The sequence below is a fragment of the Nerophis lumbriciformis genome, linkage group LG18 (assembly GCF_033978685.3).
Source record: "Nerophis lumbriciformis linkage group LG18, RoL_Nlum_v2.1, whole genome shotgun sequence".
Lineage (NCBI taxonomy): Eukaryota > Metazoa > Chordata > Actinopteri > Syngnathiformes > Syngnathidae > Nerophis > Nerophis lumbriciformis.
The window spans coordinates 16,107,818-16,122,001 of record NC_084565.2 but is presented as its reverse complement, the minus strand read 5'-3'; the positions used below and the strand labels follow the sequence as shown (position 1 = coordinate 16,122,001).

General features: G+C 42.9%; 1 protein-coding gene across 1 annotated transcript in view; it reads left to right on the top strand.

The window, feature by feature from the left end:
* The first annotated feature begins 397 nt into the window (after positions 1-397).
* Positions 398-14,184, top strand: part of LOC133617648 (anoctamin-1-like) — a 234,925-nt gene continuing 221,138 nt past the window's right edge. Inside the window, exon 1 of the mRNA XM_061977756.1 lies at positions 398-523. Within this exon, the coding sequence (XP_061833740.1) occupies positions 437-523 (87 nt within the window). The 5' untranslated portion in view covers positions 398-436. The remainder of the gene's footprint in view (positions 524-14,184) is intronic.

Genomic DNA, 14,184 nt, shown 5'->3' with positions numbered 1-14,184 from the left:
TTGATTGATATCATTATAACACGGATAAGCGGAAGAAGATGGATGGATGGATGGATCATTATAACACATGAAAGTGAAAGGTATCAATGTCAGCAGTACTGGCCTGGTATTTAATTGTACGCAGATCGGGAGCATAGAAACATAGTACCGCCCATTCCTACACTGCTACTGAGAGGTTAGATGTGACTGAAAGTTCACCCTGTGTTCATCAGAGTTTTATTTATCTAAGTTTAGATGTTGGCCCAAATTCAGCTTCTCATGTGGCAAAGCTTATTTTTCAGAACTGCAACACACACTGGACTTGAAAGGCACACCAACACCATGAGCTTCATTTCACTGTAGATACTCCCAGAACATTTCAACTAAAACACAAGGAACTGGAATGTTCCCCTCAAGACGCCGCTTCACTCACTTGTCCATCCATAAGCAGGAGACAATGAGAGATGCTCCTGAACTTCCAAGATATTTGCCGCGGCAGATTCCTCATTTTCTACAAGACGTCGTCTTCCATGGAAAGTTTGACGTGAGTGACAACATTTTACAACTCTTTTTAAACCACATCTATGTAAGTAACTTCACATCGTAACTCTATTAAATGATGTCTATGTATTTAACCTCACATTGTAACTATTTAAAGTATGTCTATGTAAGTACCTTCACATTGTAATGGTAATTAAAGTATGTCTATGTAATTAACCTCACATTGTAACTCTATTTAAAGTACATTTGTGTCAGTAACATCTCATTGTAATTCTATTTAAATTACATGTATGTAAATAACTTCAAATATTAACTATTTAAAGTACCTCTATGTAAGTAACCTCACATTGTAACTCTTTTTAAAGTCTATGTAAGTAACATCACACCGTACCTTTATTTAAAGTACATCTATGTCAGTAACCTCAAATTGTAACTGTATTTAAAGTATATCTGTGTAAATAACTTCAAATATTAACTATTTAACATACATCAATGTCAGTAACCTCACATTTATAACTCTGTTTAGAGTACATTGATGTCAGTAACATCACATTGTAACTATATTTAAAGTAAATAAGTTGTCAGTAACCTCGCACTATAACTGTAAAGTAAATTTACAGTATGTAAGTAACGTAACATTGTAACTCTATTTAAAGTACATCTATGTAAATAACCCCTCACTGTACTTCTATATAAAGTACATATATGTTAGTAACCTCACATTATAACTCTATTCAAGAACATATATTGTTAGTAACCTCACATTGTAACTATTTAAAGTACATCTGTCAGTAACCTTACATTGTAACTCTATTTAAAGTACATATACGTAAGTAACTTCACATTGCAACTCTATTAAAAGAGTTGACATTGTAACTATTCATAGGTGACCTTTTATGCAAAACCAACATTGCTTATCTATTGTTTTATGTTTCTGTTTTTGTGGATTTGAAATCAAACCATGGTGAAGATATTTATAAAATGTTCTTGCCTTCCTTCACACTTCCTTCAAACGAGTCTTTTGGAGTTTGCCAAAAATGTTGTATTTTTCCCAAGTGTGACCTCAGCGGATAATTCCATGTATTTATGGTAGCAATTTACCCAAAGAGTTTAGTGCAAGTCCGCCATTGTAGTCCGACACTATTGTCAATAACCTGCTTCTTTTTCTCTATCCTCTTGTTGTGGGGCAGACTGTCTTGTATATGTACATGCATCCTCCGCTGTTGCCATTTCTTAATACAAAATGACGTATAGCCTGACAACATGGCTGTCAGGTAGAAGATGCGGTCGAAGTGGAGGCATGTAAATACGAGCGCCTATAAAATGACGCATCGTGAAGAGACGGTCAGAAAGCAGCTTGAAGACAGTCACTAAAACTAAATCCATGCAAAACTTTGACCAAGAACCTTTATTACATGTCATGATGTCATGTAGCCCACAATGAAGTGTTCTAAATGTAGAAAAAAATGGTAGTATAACCCCTTTAAAGTACATACAGTATATGTAAGTAACCATACATTATAACTCTTTAAAGTGCATTTATGTAAGTAACTTCAAATTAATAATTCATTAACTTGAAATGAACTCTATTTAAAGGAGAACAGCATCATTGAAAATCCCTATGTAAAACAAAAACACAAATGTTTTTGTTTTTCTATGCATTTTTAGTTATAGATTATGGCAAGTACAAGGTGGATAACAAGGCAGCTAATGGGAGTAGACCATTATAAGCACTAACGCAGACACACTATTTTTAGTGGCACCCTGTTTACAGAGAGCTAACTAGTTTATGTTGCTATATTGACTTATCGAGCTGGTGAGCTGCTGCATTGCCTTTGAGCTGGTGAAAGTTAATTCTGGATTATAAATCATGCCTCTCATCTGGATATTACAAGGATGTGGCCATAGACCGAGAAGTTGGTCAACTCTGATGTTGAACTTATACCCGCAGATGGTGAAAATGACACAAAAAGACACCCGTGACTTGCGTGAGGATTATGATAGATGTTTTGTGTAAATGGAAAGATATAAACATCCCATCAGTCGGCATCATAGTGGGAGCACTCACTGTACTGTAAGGTATTGTTTTATTATGTTCGTAGTTTGTATATCTTGTTCAGCACTTAACAAGACTGCTGCATGATGCTTGTGTTTCACTAAAGCTAGATCTGTTAGCACACAACTTTTAAAACTTGGACCTCATCCTCCTTATATTCAGACTCACTAATATAAGGTTTTGGATCATCTTTTGTCCCAAAGTAGTCTGTTGTATCTCACAAAGTTGGCTACAAGTAGTGTTGTTGTTGTTGAAAGGAAAAGCTAAATGTTGTGATGCGTCTGTAAAATTGATACGCGGCTGTATGTGCCTCTTACTACTTAACATATACCTGTATACTTATAGCGTGTAGAGCAAGGAAAATAATTTTAAAGTTATTATTCCTATTAATAGTTATGAAATAGTCTATGGAGGAATTTTTTATATGATTGCTTTATCATTTTAGTTTTTAAATAATGTTTTGTATGACAGTCAACTATCAGATTTGCAAACTCACTTGATGATGATGTTGTTGGACATATGTAACCTCAGAAACATGCTGAAAACAATCCAGATGTTGTCATTGTGTGAATGCCACAAGGCACAAGGCATTCACACATAGGTTGTTCTTAACCAAAAATTAATCAATTTATTATTATTATTATAGATATTCGTCTTTTTATTCCGCCAGTTTTTCGGGGCACTCCAGGGCTCACAGTTTTCATCCAATCGGAATTGTTCAAGTATTAAAACGTTTGCCTCGGCAGGGACATCTGTGCTCACATTGGGTTTTCTTCCCAAATATCCAGGCATTCCAGATTTTCTTGGAAATTCCTAAATTTTTTGAAAGACTTCTTCTTCACAGTTTTCATCCGACCAGAAATGTTCAAAAATAGAAATGTTCGGCGCGATCCGGACAACAAAGTTTTCATTCCCCCCCCCCCAAAACTGCCAGATTACCAGGAATTCCTGGAAATATTTTTTAAAATGAATGGGCCATTTTTCAAACTTGCACAATTCCCACATTTCTCACCCGATTCAAACCGTTCCACCATCCACACACTTCACTCACCCTGGACATTTAAGACAAAGGGGTTTCAAAATTGCCCTAATTACCAGGAACTTTTCACGATTGAAAAAATAGCCAATTTTCATCCGATCGTAACCGTTCAAGTATCAATACATTTGGCCCGGTCGGGACACCGTTTGCTAAGATTGGTATGTTTTCCGAAATATCCCTGACCAGGATTTCCAAGTTGTCTTCGAAAATCTTCCCTTTTTTGACCGCCTTCTTCTCCCTCAGTTTTCATCTGATTAGAACAGTTCCAGTATCAAAACATCCATCTCAATTCAGACAACAAAGAACATTGATTGAAAAACTTGGGAAAAAGAAGCAGAAAGAAAAAGATGGGGAAAATGCTGGAAAATTATGAATCACAGTAAAATCGGTAATTTTTGGAAAGGTTTGTTGAAAGGGCACACATGTCCTAAATGCGCTCAACGTGGGGGTTACGGACGACCGAAGAAAGGAGCGAAACAGGAAGAAGAAGAAGAACTAGAATCTGTGCTATTCCGGTAGGAATTGCGTATGAATGCTACCGCTGAAAGGCTGCTGACACACGCAAGTTGAACTGAAATGCATGCATGCAATTAGCATGTTAGCATACTAACAGTTAGCATGTGTCATACCAAGTTACAGATAACTTGGTATGTAATGTGTTACAATTGTGTTACAGTGTCACAAGTGTTAGTATGCTATCATTAACATGATAACTTTTTTTTAGCTAATTTTGCAACCGTTTACCCCAGAGTCATATAACTTGACATGTGACACATGCTAACCCTGGGGTAAACAGTTGCAAAATTAGCAAAAGAAAGTTAGCATTTGTCACATACTAAGTAATAAGTTATATGACTCTGAGGTAAACGGTTGCAAAAAAGCTGTAAAAAAAAAGTTAGACTTCTCGCGTTAGCATGTTAGCATGCTAACTTTTAGAGTCACATGCCAAGTTATATGACTCTGGGGTAAAGGATTTCAAATGTATCTAAAAAAGTTTGCATGCTAACAGTTAGCATACTACTAATTAAGTACCAAGAGCAAACAGCATTTTGTCTTTGGAACTGTTCAAATCTGAGGAGAAATGTGGTGTAGGTAGAACTGTGTATATTGCCCATTCATTTTCAATTGGGGAAAATTCCTGGTAATGCGGAAATTTTTGGATCCGGGAAACAAACTGGCTCAAAAGTCAAGGGTGAGTGGAGTGTGTAGCTGGTGAAACAGTTTGAATCGGATAAGAAATGTGGGCTATGGAGAGGTTTCGTAATTGCCCATTCATTTTTGTTGCGAAAAAAGTATTGTAATTCTTGGTAATCAGGGAAAATTGAAACTCGAAACCACTTTGGCTTGAATGTCCAAGGTGAGTGAGGTGTGAGAATGGTGGAACGGTTTGAATCGGGTGAAAAATGTTGGAATTGTTGTTTTGAAAACATTTCCAGGAATTCCTGGTAATCTGTGAGTTTTGGGAAGAAAAAGATAAATACGATTGTTGTCCGGATTGAGCTAAATGTTTTTATACTCAAACGGTTATGATCGGATCATAACTGATAGAGAAAAAGGCCGTCAACAAAGGAAAGAATTTCCAGGAAATCCTGGTAATCTGGGATATTTGGGAAAACAATCCAATGTTAGAATGTATTGATACGTTAACGGTTCGATTGGATTAAAATTGTCCATGCTAAAAAGTTTCTGGTAATTCCTGGTAATCAGTGTAATTTTAGAACCCGTAACCACTCTGGCTTGAATGTACAGAACAACTGAAGTGTGGAACGGCTTGAATCTGGAGAGAAATGTGGAAATTGTGCAACTTTAAAAAATTGTCTATTCGTTTAAAAATATTTCCAGGATTTTTTTAGTAATCTGTTAAAATTGTTTGAATGTTGGAGATCAGAAACTACTGAAATGTAGTATGAATATACAAATGATAAATGCATGTTGTAATATTAAACTACATGACTGTCTGCAAAATCAGCAAGCGTAACAGAGTTCACATATTACTTTGTTCCTCATTTTTATATCCATGTTTTCATAACAGGGTGGGATTTGAAACTGGACTCCTGCGGGTGAGTCCAGCATTGTACAAACTGAACTAAATGGCCACACTGTCATAACATTTTCCGGCTTTGGCTAAAAATGAACCGTGTTCACCCATTGTGTGGCTGTGACAAAATGTTATGCAATTCCGGGAGGAATTTAATTGATTGAATGCCTCAGTCATCGCTGAAGCTGAATTTAAAAGTTGGAGGACTGCAGAATTAATTTTAAAAAAGTTTGCATAAACAGTAGGAATGGTTTGAAAATGTAAGCGCTGAAGCTCAACTGAAATGCTAGTGGAATGTAGAATGAATGGTAGAAACGGTTTAACTGTGAAATGGTTTAAATCTTAAAGATCGGAAACTGTACTGAAACGTACTATGAACATAGAAATAATAAATATGTTGTTAGTTCAAATTAAACTATTTGAATCAAAGATTTAAAATTGCCTGAAATAGATTTGTTCTTCTCATCCCTTCGGGGAATTGAACTCACATTACTTGGTTAAAAAGCAGCCGTGTTACCCTCTTTGCTAGACAGCGCAGTTACCGTAGGGAAGTCCAAATTTGGTTGTTAAAGGAGACGCTTCAACCATTGAAGATATCATGTGTCTACCCAGAATTCAATGCTGCAACAGTACTACGTTTTAATAGAGGTACAGCTGTCAATGTGTACTCATAATGCAACAGGTCAAATTTACATCATTACCCAGAGTGCATTTGTGCGAAATAATGATTTTTTATTTTATTTATTTTTTACTAATTTTAGACTAAATAAATGTTGTTGTTTTTTTACTAAAACAATATAGTGGTGAACATTTACTTGCATTCAATGTGATTTTCAGGGAGGAAAAAAAGGCAACCGTAAGTGGGAATGGTGGGCTAAGCTTTTTAAGTGGTGGAACAGCTGAAATTAGTTGAAAGACGTGGGAGAAAAGCAAAAAGAAAAAAATGGGCAAAATACTGGAAAGTTAAGATTTACAGTAAAGCTAGTAATTTTTTTGAAAGGTTTCCTAAGTGCTGAGCATTTTGATGTTTGAACGAAAGCAATCCGATAAAACAAAGTGGGAGCTACGCACAACCGAAAAAAAGAGCGGAAGAGGAATAAGAAGAATACATAAATGTAAAATGGTGTTTAAATTTTAAAAAAGGGCAAAAACAGTGGTATTTGAAAGAAAGAATTCCTGGTAGTCAGGGACATTTTGAAACACAGAAACCTTTTGACTTGAATGTCCAGGGTGAGTGGAGTGTGTGGATGGTGGAACGGTTTAAAATGTTTAAGAAATATGGGAAATGAAGAGGTTTGTATAATGCCCTTTCAAGTCAATTAGTAAATATTCCTGGTATTTACAGGTAATAGGGGAGTTTTTGGAACCAGAAAACACATTGGCTTGAATGTCCAGGATGAGTGAAGTGTGTATAAGGTTGGAACGATTCAAATCAGATGAGAAATGTGAGATATGCAGAGGTTTGTATTTTGCTCATTCATTTTAAATGGGAAGAAGTGCCTTGAAATTCAAGGAAAAACAGAAATTTTGGGAGATGGAAACATGTTTTTGACTTTAATGTCCAGGGTGAGGAGAGTGTGTAGATGGTGGAACGGTTCAAATTGGTTGATCAATGTGGGAGATGTAGAGGTTTTTATATTGCCCATTCAAGTCAAAGGGTAAACATTCCTGGTAATTCCAGGTAATAGTGGAGTTTTTGGAACCGGTAAACACATTGGTTTGAATTTTCAGAATGAGTACAGCGTGTGGATGGTGGAACGGTTCAAATCCGATGAGAAATATGGGATATACAGAGGTTTGTATATTGTTCATTCATTGTCAGTGGGGAGAAATGTCTGAACATTCTGGGAAAATCAGGAATTTTTGGAAAGGGAAAACATGTTGCATTCGATATATCGGAAGAGTAGTGTGTGTGGATGGTTAAAAAGACCAAATCGGGTTAGAAAAATGGCGTAAAAGTTTGAGAATTTTTGTTCATTCATTTGAATGGGAATTTCCTGGAAATTTGGTAATTTGGAGAAAACAGGGAACAATTGAAAATAGTGGTACTCGCACAATTTTCCTGGTTGAGATGAATGGGTTGGTGTTGGTATTGTTTGAATCGGTCAAGAAATTTTGATTTAGTAGCACTTTGTAATTAAAAATTGGTATTTGGGAATTCCTGGAATTTTGGAAAACCTGGAATTTTTACAAAAAACTAAATAGGTATGTTTGATGCCCCGACTAAGTGGAATGTTTTGATGATGGAATAGTTAGAATGAGTTTAACATATTGGATGGAGAAGCAGGAAATACATAGGATTTTGGGAATTTGTGGAGTTTTTTTGAACTTGTAAAATTAATAGTTTGAATGTCCAGGATGAGTGAAATGTGTGGAAGGTAGAATGGTTTGAATCGGTTGAGAAATTTTGGCTTTGTGAAATTTGAAATGATCGCCCTTTTATTTGAATGGGAATTTCCTGGAAATTTGGGGGAAACAGGGAAAACTGAGAATTGTTGAAAATATTGTAGTGGCTGGCTACGGGGTGTTAGCCAATGGCTATGGCTGGGGGGGCGGGACTTCCGGGGAAGTTAGGGAAGTGACATTGTTGACAGGAAGTGTTGGTTCGAGTTTTGCCGGGAAAGAGGAGGGACGCACATTGGAGCTGTTGTGTGGTTACATTGCATCTTGTATAATAAAGACAAGACAAACGAAGAAGTCTATGAGCCTACATTCCTGGGATTATTATACTGGTGTCAGAAGTAAACCCGGCGATTTTCGAAAGAGACTTTGTAGCGGTAAGGACACGCTGCGTACCGCGCATTAGCCAGTTAGCTTCAGTTTGTGAGTTAGCTAGGACCGCAAGCCGTTTAGCATGTTTAGCTCCGGTGAGCATAAGTTTAAAGTTGGGCGGGATGACGCTGTTTTGGAGCGGGTGACCGTCGAACAGACGCGCTCCTGCTCGCACACAAGCGGCTCGTCGGCCCGGGAGGACGTAAAGATGTCGCCGCTGCCGCCGCCGCCACCGCCACCACCCAGGGCTTCCCCGCACGGCGCGTCCCCCCCCACCATCTGCTGCCTCAGTGAAGACGCCAAAATTTGCCAGTGGATCCGATTGGGAGGCGTTCCACGCTCAATTTGAACTGTTGGCGGACGCTAGAAGGTGGGAAGCAAGGGACAAAGCATTGCAATTGGCTTTGTGTTTGGAGGGAGAGGCTCGTTCGTGCCTCCTGCTGCTGGATCCTGAACAGCAGCTGTGCTACGCAGCCCTGGTGGGGGCGCTCAAGAGGAGGTTTGGGAGATGGTCTCAGCCAGCGCTTTTAAAAACTGAACTGAGATGGAGGTGCAGGAAGCCTGGCGAGCCACTACGGGGGCTCGCTAATGACATTAAGGGCCAGGTGCGCCATGCATATGGTCACCTGCCTGTTGATGTACGGAATGAGCTCGCAACTGACCTGTTTGTTGGAGCCATTACTCCTCCTGACCTGCACGTGCAGGTGCAGCTGCAGTGCAGGAGGCACTGGAGGCTGCCGTTGAGAGGGAGATGCTGGGGAGTGCAGCTGCAGCCAGGGAACTGGAAATGAAACCCCATCCAGTGAGGGCGGCATCGTCACACCCGTCTAGTGAAGGGGTTCCGGCTTGGGCGGCAGAAATTACCGAACTACTGAGGGCGGTGACTCTGCAAAGTCAACGTGGCAGGTCTGCTGGGGATGTGGCCAACCTGGACACTTTCGCAGAGAGTGCCCTGCCACTCGTCGTGAGCCGAGAAACGGCGCCGGGCCCGCATAGTCAGAGGTATGCGGGCCCCTACGTTCATCGCGGACACTGACTCGCCAGCCCAGGCTCGTCAAGCAGGGGCGGGAGCTCGTCAGCACAGCCAGGAGCAGACGACGACTCACCTTCTACATATTCTTCTCACTTTCGGGCACCCGGAGGAGCCCAGCGGCGCCAGGGGGGAGGGGCTCCATCCCCCCAGAAGTACCACCTATGGCGGTGGGCTGGACACTGGGGGGGTGGGGGTCACTGGGTGCCTGCTAGACATGGGGGGGGGGGGGTACACGTAACTTCCCGGGGGGCCCTACAGTTGCCATGGTACCCTAGTTTCTGGGCCCCTGCCCGTTTCACCGCATGCCTCTACATTCTTGTTGCCTCACACCATACCTAGTTACTACCCCTGCCCTCGCCCTGTCTCCCTTCAGCCAATGAGGGGGGAGACAGAGCTGTGTATTACCCGGGGATGCCAGCTCTGGGCATCCCTACCCACGGCCCCCCACCCACAGCCAGCACCCCCGGTCATAGGGGGAGGGGTGTGGAGAGAGGAGTATGGGGACTTGGAGAAACAACAACAGGAGCAGCTGAAACAGCTGCTGATGGAATTCCAGGGCAGCTTTGCAATGAATGAGAGTGAAGTGGGAATAACCCACTTGGCAGAGCATGTCATAGACACTGGCTTGGTGGAAACAGTACCAGTGACAAGTGCCACGCGCACCGCATCCCCCTCTCTCGACAGCAGGTATGCGACAAGGCCGTAGATGACCTGCTGCGGGCAGACTTTATTGAGCCGTCTGAGAGCCCCTGGGCGGCACCTGTGGTCATGGTCGCGAAGAAGAAGGCTGGTGATTGGCGATTCTGCGTGGATTACAGACGGCTGAACGAAGTGACCACAAAGGACTCTTACCCTTTCCCCCGTATTGATGAGTCCCTGGACCTAGTTTCCGGCTCCTCGTGGTTCACCACTCTGGACCTTAAAAGCGGATATTATCAAGTACCCCTTTCTCCTGAATCTCGCCCTAAATCCGCCTTCTGTTTATTCTATTCAAAGTCCTCAGTTTTGCGCTCTGTAATGCCCCCGCCGCTTTTGCCCGGCTTATGGACAAAGTGCTGGCTGGTATTCCCCGTCAAGAATGCCTGATGTACCTGGACGACATCTTGGTACATGGGCGTTCTTTCGAAGCAGCCCTGGTGTCCCTGAGCAGAGTCCTGGAGAGGATTCGAGCAGCGGGCCTTAAACTGCACCCCGAGAAATGCAGTTTCATGCGGCAGGAAGTAACCTTCTTGGGACATGAGCTAGGGGCAGATGGCATTGGCGCCATGGGCGAGAAGGTGCGGGCTGTGAGGGACTGGCCCTCACCTCGGGACCAAGGATAGCTGAAGAGCTTCATTGCTACAATCGCCGCGCCCCTATATCGATTGCTGGAAAAAGGCAAAGACTTTGTGTGGTCGGAAGGGTGCCAGGAGGCATTCTGGGGGATGAAACGGGCCCTGTGTGAGGCCCCGGTACTCGCCCCACCTGACCTCGCCCTGCCCTTCTTACTGGACACTGATGCCAGCGGAGTGGGGTTGGGGGGCATACTTGCACAGCCGTGGCAGGAAGGGGAGAGGGGGGGGGGGCATACTTCAGCCAGAAACTCAACAAGTCGGAACGGAACTACTGTGTCACCCGCCGAGAACTCCTGGCAGTGGTGCTCTCTATCAGACACTTTAAATATTACCTGTGTGGCCTCCCCTTTGTGATTAGGACTGACCACTCTGCCCTCCAGTGGCTAATGACTTTCCGGGAGCCGAAGGGGAAGGTCGCCAGGTGGTTGGAAGAGCTACAAGGATACCACTTTGAAATAGAACATTGGCCAGGTGCTCGCCACTCCAACGCGGACGCGCTTTCTCGCCGGCCGTGTACAGCAGACGGATGTCGTTACTGCGAGCGCAGGGAAGCTCGAGAGCAAGAGCGGCGGGCAGAGGGTGCCGAGTGTGCGGCCATCAGTCAGGCTGATAACGTTGTCTGCAGGGAACTACAGACTGTGACGAATGCTCATTGGAGGCACGCGCAGGAGGAGGACACAGACCTTCATCCTGTCTTGCAGTGGGTAGATGCTTGGCAGCGCCCACCTTGGGAGGCAGTGGCACCATTCTCCAAGGCTACCAAGGGCCTGTGGGCCATGTTTGACTAACTGCGGGTGTCCCAAGGCGTGCTGTAGCGGGCATTTAAGGCCGCGGCCACGGGGGAAGAACAATGGCAGGTGGTGGTGCCAAAGGGACTGCAAGGGGCGATGCTTAAGGCAGTGCATCGGGAAGGTGGGTCTGGACATTTCGGGGTCGCCAAAACACTTAAGCGGCTGCGACAGGGGTTCTATTGGGGTCGGCAGAAGAGAGATGTGGAAGACTTCTGCCGCCACTGTAACACCTGCGTTGCCCACAAAGGCCCCACTGGGCGCTCACAGGCACCGCTCCAACAGTTCCCAGTGGGGTGCCCCATGGACAGGGTGGGGATTGACATTACAGGGCCGTACCCACGGTCTGACAAGGGGAACCGCTATGTCCTTTCCACCATAGACTATTTTACCAAGTGGCCAGAGGCATACGCCATTCCCAACCAGGAGGCAGAGACCATTGCTGATGCCCTGGTGGAGGGCTTGATAGGTCGGTTTGGCGTCATGGCGTCTCTGCATAGTGACCGAGGCACAAACTTTGAGTCCCGGGTGTTCGCGGCCTTGTGCGAGCGCCTGGGCATTCACAAAACCCGCACTACCCCATTGCACCCTCAAAGTGATGGGTTAGTGGAGTGGTTCCACCGCAACCTGGGAGACCAGCTCGCCATTGTCACCTCCCGCCACCAGTGTGACTGGGACCAACACCTACCACTGGTGCTGATGGCGTGTCGCTCTGCTGTCCAAGAATCCACAGGGTGCACACCGGCGCTTCTCATGCTAGGGAGAGAGATGCGCACACCAGCAGCGCTGGCCTTTGGCCGCCCACCGGATTCCCCGGCCTTCGCTGCAGGGCCAGAGTACGCCAGGAAACTACAAGACCGGCTGGACTCAGCCCACAGTTTTGCTCGGGAGCAGCTGCAGGAAGCTGGTGTGAAACAAAAGCGCTACTATGACGTGACGACCCGAGGGAGGGACTTTGCGCCAGGCGAGTTGGTCTGGGTCTACAACCCGATTCGGAAGAAGAGCCGTAGTCCCAAACTGGACAGCAAATGGACCGGACCCTGTAAGATACTACAGAAGCTGGGAGAGGTTGTTTATCGTGTCCAACTGCCCCCCCCCCGGGGAAGTAAGGTGGCCCTCCACAGAGACAGACTCGCTCCCTACCGGGGGGGTGACATTGTTGACAGGAAGTGTTGGTTCAAGTTTTGCCGGGAAAGAGAAGAGACGCACATTGGAGCTGTTGTGTGGTTACATTGCATCTTGTATAATAAAGACAAGACAAACAAAGAAGTCTATGAGCCTACATTCCTGGGATTATTACAATATAGATACTTTCACAATGGATGAGAGGAATGTGTTGAAGGTTTGTATTTTGCCCATTTTCAATAGAGAGAAATTCCTGGTACTTCCGGGTAATCAGGGGAGGCTAAAGTATCCTGGGCAAGCGGAGTGTGTGGATGTCGTAACAGTTCAAATCGATTGAGAAATGTGGGATATGCAGTCAAAGGAATATTTCCCATTCATTGTCAATGGGAGAAAATTACTGAAAAATCCTGGAAAAACAATAATTTTGGTCAAGGGAAAACATGTTTTACTTTCGATATATGGGAAGAGAGAGTAGTGTGGGTGGATGGTTGAAATGTCGGATTCGGGTTTAAAAACAACATATTTTGGGGGGAATTTTGGCCGTGTAGAATGAATAATATGAATATATGTTCATTCATTTGAACAGGAGTTTGTTGGGGAAAAGTGGGATTTTATTTTGGAAACTATAGATAACTTGAATGCTCTGAATGAGCTGAATGTGTTGAAGGTTGAATGGTTTCGAGTCAGTTGAAATATGTAAGAGTTTTGGAAATGGAAATATTGTCCATTGATTTAAATGGGTATTCCTTGGAAAATGGGAATTTCGGGAAAAGCGGGTATTTAAATAAATAAGTTTAAAGAATGGCCCATGTATTTTAAATGGGAACAATGTCCCGGAAAACTAGAAACTATGTGAAATCTGGGAGTAGGCTCAACATTTTGGAGTTCGAACGGTATGAATCGGATAAAAAATTTGGAAGGAGTAAAATGTCGAAAAACGCTACAGAAGAAAAACATGAATTACTAAATGAGGCAATGCAATGCTGATACAATGTAGTATTAATGTAAGAATAGTTTGAATGAGGAAATGTTTGACGCTAATAATTAAATTCCAATGGAACAAAGAAATGGTTTGAAAGTTGAAATAGATTAAAGGTTAAAATGTTTTTTTTGATTGATTGATTCATCATCATCATCATCATTTCTTTTTATACCTTTCATGAAAATGCATATATACAAGCCATATACAGTTGACACTTTCATTGTTTTTTGTTTCTTATACATTTCCATGATCAGAAAGGAGCAGATGGAAGAATACTATTGATTGATTTAGACTTTTATTAGTAGATTGTACATATTCCGTACAATTGACCACTAAATGGTAACACCCGAATAAGTTTTTCAACTTGTTTAAGTCGGGGTCCACGTAAATCAATTCATGGTTTAAAAGGTGAGGAGCAGAAGCTGTACTAAAATGTTGTATGAATCATGAAATGCTAAATGTTGGTATATTTACCAGAGTTAGCATACTTCAAGAGGTTACAAAGTAACAATCCATATATTTTAGTTGGAAATGTAT